The sequence below is a fragment of the Hyperoodon ampullatus genome, assembly GCF_949752795.1.
Source record: "Hyperoodon ampullatus genome assembly, chromosome: 18".
In the NCBI taxonomy this organism is placed as follows: domain Eukaryota; kingdom Metazoa; phylum Chordata; class Mammalia; order Artiodactyla; family Ziphiidae; genus Hyperoodon; species Hyperoodon ampullatus.
The window spans coordinates 49983171-50000529 of record NC_136931.1 but is presented as its reverse complement, the minus strand read 5'-3'; the positions used below and the strand labels follow the sequence as shown (position 1 = coordinate 50000529).

Sequence of the window (17359 nt, the reverse complement as noted above, 5' to 3'; positions counted from 1 at the left end):
TCAAGGACTATGCTGTGGTCTTCTGTGGTGGTCTTTGTCTAAAAGGAATGCAAGAGATGCCCCAGAAGCCTTTCTAGAGGCTACCACTCGGGGTAGGAGATGGGTTGGGTTGGAGAGGCTGGTGGGAGCAGACCTGGTCTCAGTTTCTGTGCACCTCCAGTAGAGTTCAGTGTGTTGGCACAGGTGAGGTGGGCGTGGTTCTAGGTCATTGGTTGTGTGGGGTATCCTTGTGAGTTTTTTTTTTCCCCCAATCTTTTTGCTGCTGTTTTATTTTTTAATTTATTTTAAATACTTATGTGGCTGTGCCGGGTCTTAGTTGCGGTATGTGGGATCTAGTTCCCTGACCAGGGATCAAACCCAGGCCCCTTGCATTGGGAATGTGGAGTGTTAGCCACTGCGCCACCAGCAAGTCTCTTTGCTGTTGTTTTAATGACATGTCAGGGAAGAGCAGGGGAAATGTGGAAGATCAATAATCTTTACTACAAAGTGAGGAGAAACTGCCTGGATGGAGTCTTTAAGTCAGCAACTAAGAGCAATCCATGCCTGTGTTGGGAAAAGAATTTCTCTTAATGCCAACCTGTAGTGTAGATAGGACTGACACTGGGGCAGGGGGCTGTAACCACCGCACTGTGGATGGGTGCATGATTTCCCCCCGATTGGCCACATCCTTCAGGATGTCAACAGTAACTCCTGAGAAGTCTGCCACTCCCCATGGCTTCCTTAAAGCAGGTCCCAGTTACGCTCAGTGTGGTGACTGTCCTTATGGGCCTGGGAACATATAGGTCTGAGGACTTGTTCATCTGTTGTGTCTGCCATGGGATGATAACAGCTGACATAGGTGGGCTCTCAGTTGCTACCACTGGGCTGCAGAGATCATTTCCATCATGGAAGAGAGTTCTGTGGGACGGCCCTGGTATATGTATAGGGAAGTGCTGTTTGTGAATTGAGTTGCCTTCAGTTTCTTTCCCCATTTTTTTCCCCCCCAGTACGCGGGCCTCTCACTGTTGTGGCCTCTCCCATTGTGGAGCCGGAAGCGCAGGCTCAGCGGCCATGGTTCACGGGCCCAGCCGCTCCGCGGCATGTGGGATCTTCCCGGACGGGCACGAACCCATGTCCCCTGCATCGGCAGGCGGGCTCTCAACCACTGCGCCACCAGGGAAGCCCTCTTCCCCCATTTTTAACGGAAGCTAGTGAACATCATTGGGGTGGGAAGGGCATCTGTGCTTCCATACCAGCCTTTGCAGCCAACCTGGATACTTAAGCGATCTGCCCCCAGGTGGGCTTCCTCACTACTCCCCCTGCTGAGCGTATTGGCAAGAACATCATTACACACTTAATCAAGGAGTAGTTTCACAAATTTTCTTTATAAAAGAAGGATCTTGGGATTTACTGACTAGTTGCCCTTTTTTGTATGTCTGCCCTACCAAAACCGTAGCCACATGTGGCCGCCAAGCTGGGCTGCACTGATGAGAACGTCATCACTGACAGGAAAATTCTGTGGGACAGCACTGGTGTACAGAGAAAACATACAAATAAAGTGCTGCCTACAGATGGAGAGAGGGGTTGATTGAGCTCCAACTGGTTGCCAGGCTAAGTGTTTACAGCATCCCTGTGAGGTTGGCGACAGGTGTCTTCGTGTTAGCTGGCGAGAAAGCCTAGTGGCTAAATAACTACCTCACCAAGTTTTGCACTGGAGCTGGAGTTAACTCGGGTTAACTGGGCTTGGCTGGCATTAACCTAAACATCCCAAGGAGGGCAGCAGTGTCTCAGAGAAGGCAGTGGACGGCTGCCCTTTCCCTTTTCAAGCCTGTCTTAAATGCAGCTCTAAAGACAGTTTACAAAAGGCAGGCTGTAGTAGACCAGCAAGAAAGGTATTCTGAGGAGGCGTTGGAGCTGGGGTCATGAAGCAGAGGTAGGAGTTGGGCAGGCAGGAGGGATGGAATTCAGGGGCCGGGAGTAGGGGGGCCCGAGGCAGGCCTAGTGCGCAGGGTTTTCCCACGGGGTCCGGAGACCCCCTTACTGAGACTCCTAGCCCCCTCCCAGAGGCACAGCTGGGCCGCCTCTGGAGTGGCTGAGGGGGCTTGCCTCTCCTTCCTCACTGCAAGCCTTGGAGTAGACAGCCTCCTTCCTCCCTGCTGCCTCCTCAAATACCAGGAATTCCGGCACCGCTGGGAGCCCAGGCCAGGCTGGGAACTTTCTTTCAGCTGGGAATGTGCAGCCGGGGGCGGAAGAGGGGAGGGCCAGCCTCAGTCCTGACCTTTGTCGGGAGGCTGCGGCGGAGCAGGTCCAGGCCAAGAAGCCGACTCGGCCTAGGCCCCAGTGTATGGCATGGTGACCACTCAGTAACTGAATAGAAGCCAGCAGCTAATGCGTATTGAGCCAGGACTTACTCAGTTTACCCAGCTAATGACCAGTTACCTAGGGCCTTTGGAGCACCAGGCTGCAAGCCCCTTGTGGGCATGGAATTGTTCCCTGTTGTGCCCCCAGTGACAAGAATAGCGACTGACACACTCAAGTAAAAGTGCCAACAGGCTTGGCAGTGTGGATGAGTCCCAGTTCTGCTCCTTCCCACTTGTTTGGGCAAGTCCCTTATCCTCTCTGTGCCTCAGTTTCCTCATCTCTAAAGCGGGGAGTAAAAATCATCCTCACTTGCCTTTTAGGGATGTTGTGAGGACTCAAAGTGAACGAGTTCAAATAAAGTGACTAATGCCTGTGGTATGCAGTTAGTACTATAACGGCATTTTTTGTTACTGCCGTTAATTGACTGTTAAAAACCAGATTCTTAGGCTCCTGCCTTTGGAGGTTCTCATTCCATGGGTTGGGACTGGATCCTGGGGCATCTGATTTGAACACTGCCTCGATGAGTTAGGCTTAAATACGTTTGGGAAGTAAGGATACGCTCACTGAAACTTTACGATGATCCTGCGAGGCAGATATTGCTGTCCTCATTGTACAGATGAGGAAACCCAGGCTCGGAGGGCAGTTAACACAGCAAGTACTAGAAAAGCTAGGACTTCAACTCAGCCATGATGCTGTGGTGTCTCAGAGAATTCCAGGGAAGACTAAATAGATGATGCACTAAAGCACAAGAGGTTAAGTGTTCAATAAAAGCAGCTAATATTACCAAAGAAACTGCTTAAATTGTGCTGCTCACTGGGCATACCACTGCTGGGAGGACAGAACGATCTTAATATAAAGGCCTTTGTCCCTAAGACCTGAATTACTGTGGGGGGTGGGGGCATATTGAGGCACTGTAGAGGTCCCCAACTAGAGAGAGGGAGTTAAGAGATCTGACACAAGAATTCGATGGGTGGGTACAAGAACTGGAATACTTAGGGGGGTGGAGAGTGGTTGCCAAGAGAAGTAAGGCAGATGTGGGACACTTCTGCCAGAACCCCAAACCTGATCCATTTTGGCATTAGCAGGGAACTGTCTCTGAAATTTTGTAGTACCAAGACCCAGAAGAATCCAATTAAGGAGGGATGGATGTAAAGAGATTAAAATGGTTGGATGGATGGTGGTAGAGATGGTTAAATGGACGGCTGGCTTGATGGATTAGGAGATGGTTGAGTGATGAGAAGTATGAATGAATGGACATAGATGGGAATATGGAGGGACAAATGGATGAATGGAGAGAGTTGGTTGGAGAAGATGGACAGGTGGGATAATAGATGAGTGGATTGACGGAGGAATGGGTGCTAGATGGGGGGTGGGGTAGGATGATGGATGAATAGGGTAGAGAAAGTTGAATGAAGCAAGACGTGGGTGGGATGATGGATTGGAAGACGGATGGACAGAGAGAGGTGATGGAGAGATAGCTGGGTGGATAGAGCTGGCTAAGTAGATGAGAGGAATAGATGATAGTGGGACACATCAACTGGAGAAACTGCTAAGGGAATGAATTTTGAGGCATCTGGTTGGGAAAAAGCTTAACTTGGCCTTCCTGGATAGGCATCAAGCAGTTCATAAACCCTCTAAAATCATACACCAAACTGTAATGGGTCCAGTCTTCAGTAATTCTCAAAGGAGTTTGAGATTCCCCAAATTTTCAGAACGACTGATTGGTGCTGTATCAGACCTTCCCATTCATTGTTGTCTTCTGTCATCCCCCACGGCCCCCAGAATGGGGAAAGATACATAATTTCATAATATTAATTAACAAAATATTAATGACATCCCCTTCCCCATCCCTGCTGGGTTAATCCAGGTTAAGTAATAAGGCCCATTCGCCAAAGACTCCAGGTGTTGGAAAGCTGTGGCAATTTTTAGACCTGCGTTCAGCGTCTGGACTTCGGGGTGAATTCTGAGGGTCTGTGGCATCTGGCTGAAGTCTCTGCTTTTCAAGAAGCCCGACATCCTGGCTCACATGTGGAAAGGGGCATCGGGAGCCCCCTGGGCTCTGCGAAGGCCCACCGATTCCTGGGGGGTTGCCAAGAGAGCAGGGTGGTTCAACCTGACCTGGGCCTTGGCTGGCTGTAGCCGCCCGCCACCCCCGACATGGATGTTGACCGTGGTGGCATAGCTGAGCCTCCTGGCTGGGGGCGCTGGGGGTTGAGGCTGGGGTGGTGGTGAAGGTGCCCGTGACGTGGGGGCGGAAGAGGACCAAGGGCCCCGGGAAGCTGGGGGAGCCTCTCCTCCAGGCCCTTGCCGCCGCGCCAGGCTCTGGCTGATGTATGAGGCTGCCAGGTATCTTGAGAGGGCAGCTGCGTTGGAGCCCAGGAGCTGCCGGGTTGCGAGTTGGGGACTGTGGGGTGGGCTCAAGTCTGAAGACTCTGACCTGGCAACGTGAGAGACCGCGTGGCCTCCTTGTTTAGACAAAACCACCGTGGTCTGGACTCGGGTGGGTAACAGGCCCTGAATGTCCCGAGGGCCTCCTCGCTCAGGCAGAGGTGGGGCAGCTGGAACGTGGTCGTTGGTGAGGCTCTTCTGCGCCAACAAAGGTGTCAGTTTCTGAACCTGGAGGTCTGTGAGGCTTTGCTCCTCAAGCAGAGGCACAGCAGCTGGACCCTGGATGTCCGGGAGGCCTCCCTGCTGGGGCAAAGGTGGGAGGGCTTGGACCTGGGTGTCCGTGAGGCCTTGTGGCTGCGGGAAAGGTGTGGCAGCTGGAACCTGTAAGTGTGGGAGGTTCTGGGGCAAGGACGGCAGAGTGTTGGCTGGGGTCTGATGGTCTAGGTGGCCTCCATGTGCAGGCAAAGGTGAGGTACCCAGAACCTGAATGTTGGGGAGGTCATGTTGCAAGGGCAGTGGGGTGTCAGCTGGGATCTGAGGGTCCAGGCTGCTTCTGTGTATAAGCAAAGGATCGACGGCTTGGCCACAGGCAGTGGCTGGGACCGGAACATCCCTAGAATCTCCTTGCTTAGTTAACGGGGTGTTGGTTGGGCTCTGGCTGTCCAGGTGGCCTTCTTGCTTGGGCGTAGGAGTGGCGGCTAAAACCATGACATCAGAGCAACTTCCCCGCTTAGGCAAAGCTGGGGTGACTGGAACTTGGATGTCCACGTGGCATCCTTGCTCAGGAAAAGAGGTGGTAGATGGAACCGGTATATCCACGTGGCCTCTATGCTCGGGCAAAGGAGTGGCAGCTGGAACTTGGATTTCCGGATGGCCTTCTTGATCCGGCAAAGTTGTAATAGCTGGCATCTGGCCGTTGGGGGGGCCTTCCTGCGTGGGCAAAGGTGTGGTGGCTGGAATCCGGATATTCCAGAGGCCTCCTTGCTCAGGCAGAGGGGTAGCAGCTGGAACCTGGATGCCCAGATGGTCTTGCTCAGGCAAACTTGAAACATTTAGACCCTGGCCGTCCAGGCAGCCTCCCTGCTTAGTCACAGCTGTGGCAATTTGAACCTGGGCAGCAGGGCTTAGGGGGACAGATTCCTGGGCACAGGTCAGCGGGAAGGCCAGCTCACATACGAGCACATGTCCAAAGGCAGGCAGGGGCCCTGTATGCAAAGAAAGGTGGATCGAGTTAGGACGGATGCCCCCACATGGGCTGTGTCTGCCAACCACACACCTGGACCTCACCTGGCTCAGCCTGCTCACGGGGCAGGCAGGGCAACAGCTGCGGCTGGGCCAGAGCCCGTGGCCGGCGGCGGGGGGCGTTGGCTGATGCCCGGGTCTCAGCCCGCTGCATCTGCTGGATCCGCTCGCTGTAAAGCCGGGCCAACTCTCGCACTCGGGACGCTGACCTCTCCGAAGTTGGGGCTCCTGCCTTCCCGCTTCTGCTGCCTCCACTTAGATCTGAATCTTCCAGGATCAGCAGTGGCTCTGGGAAACCTGGCCGGGCCAGCTGCCCCTGCTCCAGTGCCTGCCAGGCGCTCCGGATTTCTGAGCAAGAGCGGAACTCCAGCTCATCTGGGAATTCCTGATCTTGGGTGGCATCCCGGGGCTGGACATCTGGGTATGATGCTCCTTCACCCTCCGCTTGCCCTGCCCTGCTTTCTGAGGAGGGCTCTCCCAGGTTTCCAGAACTGCTTCCAGGGAAGAGTTCTCTCCTGGTGGCTAGAGCCTCATCCGGCTCCTGCAGAGGTCCCTGGAGCCAGGAGTCACAGGGGAGGGTGGGAGCGCTGGAAAGACTAGGAATGTCGGGGACACTAGGTATGGCTGGAAGGCAGGGCATTTCAAAAACACTGGAGATGTCAGAGAGACTGGGAAGGCGGGGCATTTGGGGAATTTCAGAAAGGCTGGGAATTTCAGGGAGGTTGGGTACATCAGGATTTTTGGAAAGGCTGGGAATGTCAGGAATTTCAGCCGCACTGGAACTTTCGAGCCCCTCTAGGACGTGGAGTGGGGAAGGGCCCCGTTCATCCATATCCAGCTCTTCTTCCTCCTCCTCTTCTGAAGAGTCCCGGCTGGGCAGGGCTTGGAATGCGAGGGTGTCACTGTCGCCTGGCACCTGGGAATCTCCGGGGAACTTGGGAATGTCATGGGGGGGTGGCTGTAGTGGGCACTGAGGAAGAAGCCAAAGGTATCAGGGTGGGTTGGCCCCCCTGACCCCCAGGCTGTGCCTGCCCAGGCCCAGAGCCCCAAGGACACCGTGAGGGGATGCCCGGCTCACCCCTGGATCCCGGAGGCCTCTTTGGTTCAACAGCTCCAGGATTTCTTCAGTGATTGAGGTCCCAGAGGGGTCCAGCGTGGGGGGCCCAGTGTCCTCCAGGTCCTCAGGGGGTTCAGAAGCTGGAACTGGTGGCAGAGGCTCTAAGGGCGGGTAGAGCTCCCCCTCACTGCCAGTGTGCTGTGAGGAAGGAAAGGAAGGAGGGCGGGAGTCCCGGGCCCCATCCCCCTCCTTCTTCAGACCCAGCACTTTGGAACCCAAGCTCCCTCCTCCCTCAGACCCAGGAGTCCAGGACCCAAAACAAACCCTGTCCCAGGATGTTTCTCACCTTGAGTCTAGGCTTAGCTGGGGATGAAGAGATGAGAAAGAGAAAAGAGTGAGATGGAAGAACAAGTGTTATTCCTTGTCATTGATGAGCTGTCCCTATCACCCCTCCCTCACGAACTCTGGGCATCCCTGGGAACAGACAGACAGACAGGGACGGGGCAGGCTGGGGTGGGTGGTCCCTCACCGTTCTGTGGAAACATGACGTAAGGGTCCTTCAGGGGCTCTGGAGGGAGGACACAGTGATGTCAGGGGCCAGGTCCCACCTGATGCCTAGTTCACTTTTAGGTGAACGGTACTCACCAGACTGTCTGCGGCCACGGCGGGTAGTGGCGGGTCCTGGGGATGGAGCTGTGGGAGAGGCGGATCAGAACCTTGTTAGGAGCCCAGCTCCAGGCTTCTGGGGGAGGAGTGGAGGGAGGGGGAACTCAGGGTTCCATCTCTTTTACCTGTGTTCCTTCGTCCAGGGGTGAAACTTCTAGCATCTCGAGGTCGGGGAGACCCAAGTGGAGGTGTCAGGGGCTCTGGGATAGACTTACTTTTAGGAGCACCTGCAGGGAGAGATTTGGGGCTAATACTTTACTTTTTCTTAGAAGTGATTCCTCTACTGCCACATCCTCCCAACCCAGGGCCCCCACTCACAGTGCAGGCTGTTTTCAAGGAGAACTTGTTTTGCCTGAAAGAGACGAGGATGAGGGATGAGGGGGCTGGTCCCTGAGCACCCCAGGCATAGTCCTATTAAAGGGTGCTGCTGGGCTTCCCTGTGGCGCAGTGGTTGAGAGTCCGCCTGCCGATGCGGGGGACATGGGTTCGTGCCCCGGTCTGGGAGGATCCCACATGCCACAGAGCGGCTGGGCCCATGAGCCATGGCCGCTGAGGCTGTGCTCCGCAACGGGAGAGGCCACAACAGTGAGAGGCCCGCGTACCGCAAAAAAAAAAAAAAGGGTGCTGCTACATGTCAGGTGTCTTACGTGACTGATAATGACTAATCCTCACCGCAACCCTATGAGGTTGGTGCTATCATTCCTCCAGGTGAGGAAACTGAAGCCAGCGAGGTTAAATTACTTGCCTAAAGTCACAAAGCAGGGATGTGACGGAGCTGGGATTGAAACGCAGGCAACGTAACACTGCAAGTTAACTATCACGTTCTGAGACAGCGCCCCCTGCCCTCAGGGTTTTTCGGTGTTACTGGGGGAGGGGAGTCTCCAGCACCCTGAGGACCCCCGCAGTGGCAGCAGCTGTACCTTGGCAGGGATGGAGGCGGGGTGATTCTCAAAGAAGAGGCGCTGGAGACAGTGAATCCACAGCCTCTTCTCTTCTTGGTTCTTGGCCTGGGGGCGGGGTGGGGAGCCAGGGGTGAGGTCTAGGGACTGGGGGATCCCTGCCCACCCAGCTCCACCCTTTGCTCACCTGGAGCAGGTGTCTGTGCTTGGGAATGGTCAGATCGGACACCTTGAACCCTAGAGGGTCTCGAGGGCTCTCGCTCACACTCAGGTTGCAGCACTGGATGAGGGGCAGAGAGGGGAGGCAAGTTCAGAGGCCTCCGACTCATCCATGTGCCCCTCGTGTGTATCTGGGTCCCTACCCCCTAGAAAGATGTCCCCTTTCCCCGTCGACTCTCCCCACCAGGCTGGGCTCAGCTCTCCCTCACCAGCCCTCCCCACCTCATTTGGATCAAGAAGACGTACCTGCCCATGAAGATGCTTGTCTGGTGGGCAAATCCAGGTCCTCCCCCTCCAGGCCCTCACCACCCGTGCATCCCACTGGCCTCCCCCCTCCTTATTAAACCCTGCCCCCCCCTCCTCGGACTCAAGAAAACGTGGCCCTCTTAAGCTGGGTTGTCCCTCCTTGCGGATCCTGCCCCCAGCCGTTAGGTCTGCAGGTATGCGTGTATAGAACATACCTGGCAGGCAACATTCTGGCCCTGCCCCATCCCTGAACTCACGAAGATGTGGCCCTTGTATGTGTATTCTGGTCCCCGGCGCTTGGCCACGAGCAGCATCCGTGAGAATAGAAAGAGCAGCCGTTCACCGCCTCGAAGTCGGGGGCCGCCCCCTCCACCACCTCGGAATGCACCCTCCAGCACCAGCTCGCCAAAAGCACTGAGCTCCGGACCGGTCCAGCCACCCAGCCGCCGCTGCACCTCCTGCCGGGACCACGCCAGTGCAGCGGGCACAGGAACACACCGGTGGGCGGTGCACGCACACCAACACAGGGGGGTTAGCAACCAGACTGTGCTGTCCCAGCCCGCCCTCCGAGGCACGGACCGACCCCCCGCAAGGGCCCTCACGCCCGCTGCCCCCCATGCCGCCGGTCCCAGCCCTCTCCCAGGGGTCACCTGGAGGCGCGCGGCGTGCTCCTGCTTGCGTTTCATGTCGTTGATGTACCAGGCGACCGCCGTCATGGACACGATAGCCTCCTCCACCAACTCGCGGCCCCCGGCGTCTGGGCCCTCCACCCAGTGCTTGCCTAGCTCCTGGAGGGCAGCCACCAGGCACCCAGGAAGTGGAAGAGGAACAGAGGAAGAAAGAATGACAAGGGTAAAAGAGAGAGAGAAATAAAGGCAGGGGCAGCGACGGAGAGAGACAAACAGGCGAAGACACGAAGTGAAATCAGCTGGCGCCAGCCCCCACTGCCAGCAAGACCCTGCCCCAAGCACCGGCCCAGTTTCTAGGGACCGGATGCCTTCCCAGGCCTTGCCCAACTCGTCCAGGGTCCACTCTCCAGATGCTCCACCAGGTGGCCAATGGACAGGACCTTGCCCCTCCCCAAGCAGCCCCCCAGGGGCCACAGCTGACCTGCAGCAGCAGATGGTACTTGAGGATGCGCTGAACAGGCTTCAGCAGGAAGCTCTGCAGGGGCAGTGAGTGGTGGAGCTGGGCCTGGCGCTCCTGCAGCCACAGGGCTGCTGGCGGAGACACTGACAGCTCCCGGAGCAGGGCCAGGGAGCTGGGGGCACAGCACAGGTCAGGGGGACTTGCAGCTACAGTGGGCGAGGCTGGGAGGGGTCAGGGAGTGGCCAGGGTTTTGGAACCCTCAGGGGCCCGCCAGGGTTGGGGTGGGTTAGGGAGAGGGTGGACGCTGTCACGGTATGGCAGGGCTTGGAGCTGGATGGGTGGGGGTGGAGGGAGCTTGGCTGGCACATCAGCTCGTGGGCACAGCCTGGGGCCCAGCAGGGGCTCCTCAGCCCTCACCTCGGGTAGTTCATGCAGTACAACGTGTAGATGTCAAAATCCTCGCTCTGTGGGCAGCAAGGGAGTCAGGGAGGCCTCAGTTCCCGATGACCCCCCCACGCCTAGCCCAGGCCTGCTCCCCCCTTACACAGGCCCCAGCCCAGGCCCTCGCCTCACCCTCTGCACGAAACACTCGGCGATGCCCCCGGCACTGCTGCTGCCCTCCAGGTCCTCCAGGAGCTCGCTGTGGAGGGGAGAGGAAGGGTGAGGGGCTGCCCTGCCCCCCCAGCCCCCCGTGGGAGGACTCCAGGAGACTGGGGCCTTGGTGGCTGCCAGGATCTCTCAAGGGATGTCATGTCCGTACGAAGGGTCCTCTGATCGCGACATGGGAGACTGCAACCTGCTCAGACTTTGTTCTTGGTCAGCATTACATTCCTCGGCCTGAGATCTTGTGACAGCTGGCAGGAGCCTGGGACGTCTCATGGCACAACCCAGGGAGAGGGGTGTCAGGACGCTCAGAGCTGTGATGATCTTAAGATCCCACTGTGACCCCGAGATCTTGTCGTGACTCACAAACCTCCTGCAGTAACTTTAAGTGTAATTAGGGAATTCCCTGGTGGTCCAGTGGTTAGGACTCCGCGCTTTTGCTGCCGGGTCCGGGTTCAATCCCTGGTTGGGGAACTAAGATCCCGCAAGCCAAGCAGTGCGGCCAAAAAAAAAAAAAAAAAAAGAGAGAAATTAAGTGTAATTAGGTGTCATTAAGACACTTGGTGTCATGCTCCTTGGACTGAGTGGCCAACCATTCTGGTTTGTCTGGGACTGAGGGGTTTCCCAGGATGAGCTGGTCACACAAATGCTCACACAGTCATGATCCTCAGGCCCCACACAAGCCTTGGATTCATCACGATCCCAGACCTGAAATAGCGATAGCCCCATCTCGCTGCCTGGACCCATCCCGATATTTGGACCTCATCTGGGCCCTCAGGCTCCCATCCACCTCACTCCTCCACCACTCTGGATCCTCACTCCCCATCATGACCCCTGCCCAATGTCATGACGCCCCGTGTTCCAGCCTGGACAGGGCACTGTGGGGTGCCAAGGTTGGGGTTAGAACACAGCCTGCCTCCCCGACCCCCCGAGCCAGCGCTGCCGCCCATCCCACCCGTCCCTGACCTGCTGAACTCGTAGATGTCCTCAATGTTGGCAAACAGCGTGCCCACCTGCTCCGCGCTCAGCCCCAGGACCCCGCCGTCCAGCAGAGGGCCCAGGTAGTCCTGTGGGAATGACTGGTGTTACAGGGGTGGAGGGGCTGGCCTGGGTCCCCACTGCACTTGGGTGCCCCCCCGCCTCACCTCCACGATGCTGCGGAGGTCCCGGACATAGGCCCGCTCCGTCTCCACGATCTCACGGGCCACACGCTCCAGCCTCGAGGGTTTCGCCGAAGCTGGGGTCCCCACGGGTGACAGATGCAGGCGGATGGGGGGCCCTGGAAGGGGCTCTGGCCTGGAGGCCAAGCAGGCTGGGGTGGGCCCCGGAGCCGGGTCTCCCTCTGAGCCCACTGTGCTCAGGGATGTGGAGCTCCCAGAACCTCGGGGGGAGGCCATGGCGGGGGTTGCAGGGGCTGCTGGGGGTGTGGAAGAGGCGATCAGGGGTCTCCCCGACTGAGTAAGTGTGCTTAGCCCCCACGCTCACCCACCCCTGCTCAACAGCTCTCCCATGGGCTCCCTGCTCCCCTCCCTGTGCCCTGTCCTCTCCCATCAGGGTCCTCTCTGGACTGCTGGCCTCCATTCCTTCAATCTACCTCCATGTGTCATCCTGGGAGAACTTTATTAATTGGCCTGACTCTGTCACTCCCACGAGTATTACCCCATTCCTGCCCTCAGGGTAAAGTCCAGATTCCTCAGATCCACAGGGGCCTGTGCAAGGTGGCCATTAGAGACCTTTCCAATCTGCTCTCTTCCCGACACACCACTTCTTACCCTCTGGACTCCAGTCACACTCAGCTTCTTTCAGTTACTCAAATAAGCAGCCTCTTCTCACCTCTGTGCCCCTGCACATACTGTTCGCTCTGTGCAAAACACTCTTCCTTGCCTCTCTCAACTCATTCCTCCTCATCTTTCAATTCTCAGTTTAGATGTCCCCTCCTCCAGGAAGCCTCCCTGGACCTCCCAGATTAAGTTCCCACAGCCCCCGCGGCTTTCCTCATCCCAGCCCTGACCACTCTATGCTGGGCTTCCCCTCTGGACTATCATGGTATGGGGATGGGTCCATCTCCCGGACCACACCTGGAGCTCTGTGCATGCAGGGCTGGGGCTGCCTTGGTCAGCCTGTGTTGCCAGCACTGGGTCAGCCCCAGAGCGTTGCACTGTCTTTCATGAAAGAATGAATGCCCAGCAGGCTCCACCCCTCCCTCACAGGCTCACCTGTCCGAGTCTCACACACAGCCGCACAGTCACACACTTCACCTCTGCGGCCGAGGCTAGGGCTGGGTTTGGCCAGGCCCAGTCCACGGGCTCCTTCGGGCATGGCTGAGTGGCTCAGCGGCTTCTGCAGAAAGACCCCCTTCCTGGATATCAGGACCCCATAGGCCTCCCTGCCCCCCACGCTCAGAGGCTGGGGGCTGAGAATGAACAGTGTGGTCTAAATCCTGGGAGGCGGCCCAGGGAGTAACTGTTGGGGGAGACAGAGGCAAAGTGATAGAAAGAGGGGAGCAAGGAGAGATAACACTGAGAAAAAGATGGAAAGGGTGAGACAAAAGAGTAAAGCGAGCGAAAGAGTCGTCCAGGCTGTGAGTCTGGTGTGTCTGGGGCCGGAGGCTCAGGGATCCTGGGAACGTTTGGGCTCTGGCTGGAGCCGAGGGCGAGGGGCAGGGCTGGGAAAAAGCCGTGGGCGGGAGGCCGCGGGGTCCCAGGGGAGGGCGGAGGAGGCTGGGGGACCGGATGCCAGGGTCCTGCAGACGGCTCCCTCCCCCGCGGAGGGCTGCGAGTTGGGGCGCTGGCCCTGAGTTCTCGACCCCCTCCAGCCAGTCCCTCAGTGATCCGCTCACTGTTCCCACCGCCGCAGCTCCCCTGCAGCGCCTCCCCACACCCCTCTAGCCCCCAACTCCCGCCAGCTCCTCCGCTCGCCCCCCGCCGGCACGCCCCCTCATTGTTCAGCGGCAGCGGCGCCGCCCCCTCCCCCAACCCTTCGGGGCCCCTCGCCTCCCCCCTCACCTCCCGGGGAGTCTCCAGCCCCGAACCGAGGCAGCCCAGTTCCTATTCGACCCTAGCACGGTCCCCGGGGAGGCGCAGAGCCGGGACTCCTGGGTCTCTGCAAGTCAGGGGTTTGAACTTCGGGCTCTCAGAATCCAGGAACCAGAATCCGGGGTCTCTCGGAGAATGGGGTGCAGTGGTCCAAATTTCTTTGGTCCTCTAAATGGAAGATGCTGGGGGCCTCGACTCTTGAGTCTCAGATGGGGGTGCTGGGAACCCAAATTCCTGAGTCTTCTAGATGGGGCCGTGGGGTGGAGTGGCCGGATTCCTGAGTTCCCCTAACTCTAAGAGCAGAGATTAAACCAACTCCAGGAGGGAGCGCAGGGAGCCCCAAATTCCAGGGTCCTCTTGAAGTAGCTGGCGCTTCAACCCCAAACGGGCTGGATGGGGCGCTAGGAGTCCGTATCCCAAGTTCCTCAAACCCCGGGAGTCCTGGGCTCAGCTTTCTGGGAAACTCTGGAGGGAATCTCCGGTCTGGGATCCTAAATTCTTGGAAACCGGGTGCAGGAAGCTCGGCCTCCAGGGTCGGCGCGGCGCTGATGTCCCGGACTCCTAGCTCCTCCAGGAGGGGGCGCTGGGCACCTGGATATCTGGGGTCCTCTAGCCTGGACGCTGGGGCCTGGGCTTCGGGGTCCCTCAGGACGCGGTGCAGTTTCGGGAGGCTGGAGTCCGCGACTGTGGACCCCTCAGGCTCCGGGATGGGTGGCGCCGGCTCTGGCGGCGGCGGCGCCACATACATCTGTGGCTGGAGAGCCCGGTCCCAGCAGTGGGGTGGGGGGCGGTCGCCTGGGGCTTCCCCTCCCCCCAGCCGCCCGGGCTCATATCCTGTTCCCGCCCGCAGGGGGGAGGGGCCGCCTTCCGGCCGGCCAGCCAGCGAAGGGTTAAGACCCCTCCTCTCTGCTTTCTGAATATTCATGAGAAGGCGAGTCCCAGGCAGGCTGCACCCCCACATTCCAAAAACCTCGCGGACTTTTCCCTTTTACAGCGAGAGCCTTCCAGGCGTGAGAATCCGGAACTGGTAACGCACTTTCTCCTATTGGTCAATCCAAAGATTCCTATTTGTATATGCGGAGACGAGGCGGAGCAATCCATCAAGGTCACGTGGCCAGGAATGACTGAAAGGCCCCGCGGCGAAAGGGTGCGGCCGGAGCTCCAGTGGCGCAATCGGTTAGCGCGCGGTACTTATATAACAGTGCGAGCGAAGCGATGCCGAGGTTGTGAGTTCGATCCTCACCTGGAGCACTTTTAGTTTTCTCTTACCGGTTTTTATAAATTTATGCATCTTATTCATCAACCCGAACATCTACATCACTTAAAAGAATAAACGTTTCGGTCTCCTGAATTTTTAAGCTGGGAGGAATCCTGGGACTCTGGTGACGATCTGTTAGGGAGTGTTTTCTGTTGTGGGGAGGTGCCGTTTTCCTCTTGGTCACCAGGGGGTGGTATTGCCTCTTAGATGCCTGGGAATTTCAGTCTGCAAATCAGTTTAAGACTTTTGTAGGAGATGTGTCAGGCCATGGGTCCTCAGCAAACTGCCTATGTGATACTGTCTCCTTCTCCATCATCTTCTGTCTTGGATTCCCGCCCCCACCCCACCCCCAGTTTTATTGTAATGTAATCGCCGTATAACATTGTATTAGTCCAAGATGTACAAAATAATAATTTTAGATACGTATAAATTGTGAAATAATTACCACAATGTTTAATTAACATCATTACTTCACACAGTTACTATTTTGTGTGTGTGTGTGTCTTGGAGTTTTCTCTCTTTCTCTCCCCATTTCTGAATCGATTTATTTATTTTTTTCAACAAATTCTGAAGCTTGTGACCACTATGTGACTGGTTCCTGTGTGAGTGATTAGGGTTTAGGTGTGATACAGCAGTGAACAAGACAAAGTCAAAGTCCCTGCCCCTGAGGATCTGACATTCTAGTGGGGGAGGAAGATTGCTATAAACATAAGATCTAAGTACATTTTATAAGTTAGGTGGTGATAAACATCTTGGAAAAAGTAGAACACGGTAGGGAGGATGGGGGTTGCAATAATAGTAGTCAGGGACCATCTCACTGAGGAAACATTTGAGCAGAGACCTGAAGAAGGGGAGTAAGCTGTTGGGATACCTGGGGGAGTATTCCAAGCAGAGGGAACAGGCAGTGCAAAGGCCCTGTGGCTGAAGTATGGCAAATGCACTGGTGGAAGCCAGAGTGACTAGAGCAAGAGTGATCAAAGATAAGAGCCAGGCTGTGTAGGCTGGTGAGGACTTAAGACTCTGGCTTTTATGTGATCTGACTCAGGTGTCATGACAGCTTCCCTCTGGTTGCCTAGTGGGGGAGTGGGGAAGAGACTGAGGGTAGGGGCCTGAGCCAGGAGACCAGGAAGGGGCTGCTATGATGGTTCAGGTGGGAGATGATGCCCGATAGAACCAGGGTGGGGGAAAGAGGAGGAGGCAGGAGGGTGGATTGTAGTATCTCTTTAGAAGGTGAATCAGACAGGACTGACGTTGAATTGGGGTGTGGGTTTGAGGAAAGAGTCAAGAGGAATGACTCTCAGGTGTTTGGCACTGGTAGCTGGTGCTAGGTGCCATTTTTGCAAGTGAGGGTTTGTTAGTTCGTTTGTTTCCAAGGGGCAGAGAATCTGTTTTTCGCAAAGGGAAGGGCAAGAGATGTGTTACTTCTTGTTCTTTCAGTGCCTGTGAATGTCTGCGTGGCTTGCTCTTCCTCTCCAACGTCTTCGGGTTTCTGGGTTTCTCTCTCTCTCTTTCCCAAACCTCCTCTCCAAGTATGGGGACCTGAGCCCTTTCCCAAAACGGGGCGCGGGGGCGGGGGTGCTTCGTGGAAGAGGAGATCAAAGGTCAGGGCCTGCCGGTGGGCGAGGGGAGAGGGCCAAGGAGGGCTGAGAGGTCAAGGAGGCATGAGGAGGGGAGGGGAAGAGGAGAACACTCGCAGGAGGGAATGGGGTGAGGAGGTGGAACCGAGGGGATGAAGAGTGTGGGCAGGGAAGGAATGGGTGGAGAGAGAAGGAAAGGGGGCCAGAAGGGGGAAGAGGAGGGGAATTGGAAGGAAAGAGAGGAGGGGATAGAGGACAGGGAATGGGCGGCAGGAAGGTAAGGATATTAAAAAGGGGAAGGGGAGAGGAGTGCTGGGGGAGGGGAAGAGCTGGGGAGGGTGGGGGAAGAAGGGGAGGGGAAGGTCGGCGCAGGAGGGTCTGGGCAGGAGGAACTGAGAGGGAGGAGAAGGGGTGAGGTAGGGAGAGGAGAGAGAAGTGAGGGGCGGGGGGGAAGAGGGGTAAGGAGGGGAGGGGTAGGAGGACGCGGCGGAAGGGGGCGGGGCGCAGGCACTGACGCAAGGCGGCTTCCGGGCGCTGGGCTCCTCCGCCCCAGTGTGGTTCTCGCCGCCTCTTGCCTTGTATGGTCCGAGGACGCTGCTTTCCCGGGGGCCCCGCCCCGTCCCGGCGCGGCCGCGACCCCCACCCCGCCTGGGGCGCGAGACCACGAGTTTCCAAGGCTCAGAAGTGTCGAGGTCTCGCAATCCCGAACTTCTCGAATCCCGACAGGCCAAGATTCTGGA

The 17359-nt window shown here is 57.2% G+C and overlaps 1 protein-coding gene across 1 annotated transcript; it reads right to left on the bottom strand.

The window, feature by feature from the left end:
• Positions 1-4250: 4250 nt before the first annotated feature.
• PLEKHG2 (pleckstrin homology and RhoGEF domain containing G2) lies at positions 4251-13068 on the bottom strand (the record flags this gene model as incomplete). Its single annotated transcript, XM_079724087.1, has 18 exons — positions 4251-5933; positions 6016-6928; positions 7049-7225; positions 7374-7390; positions 7557-7595; positions 7673-7720; positions 7819-7920; positions 8012-8045; positions 8614-8700; positions 8780-8872; positions 9315-9515; positions 9708-9845; positions 10168-10318; positions 10564-10610; positions 10720-10786; positions 11716-11816; positions 11895-12163; positions 12966-13068. 18 exons carry the CDS (start codon positions 13066-13068, stop codon positions 4363-4365), a joined length of 4158 nt encoding a protein of 1385 aa, XP_079580213.1. The 3' UTR covers positions 4251-4362.
• Positions 13069-17359: the final 4291 nt, after the last annotated feature.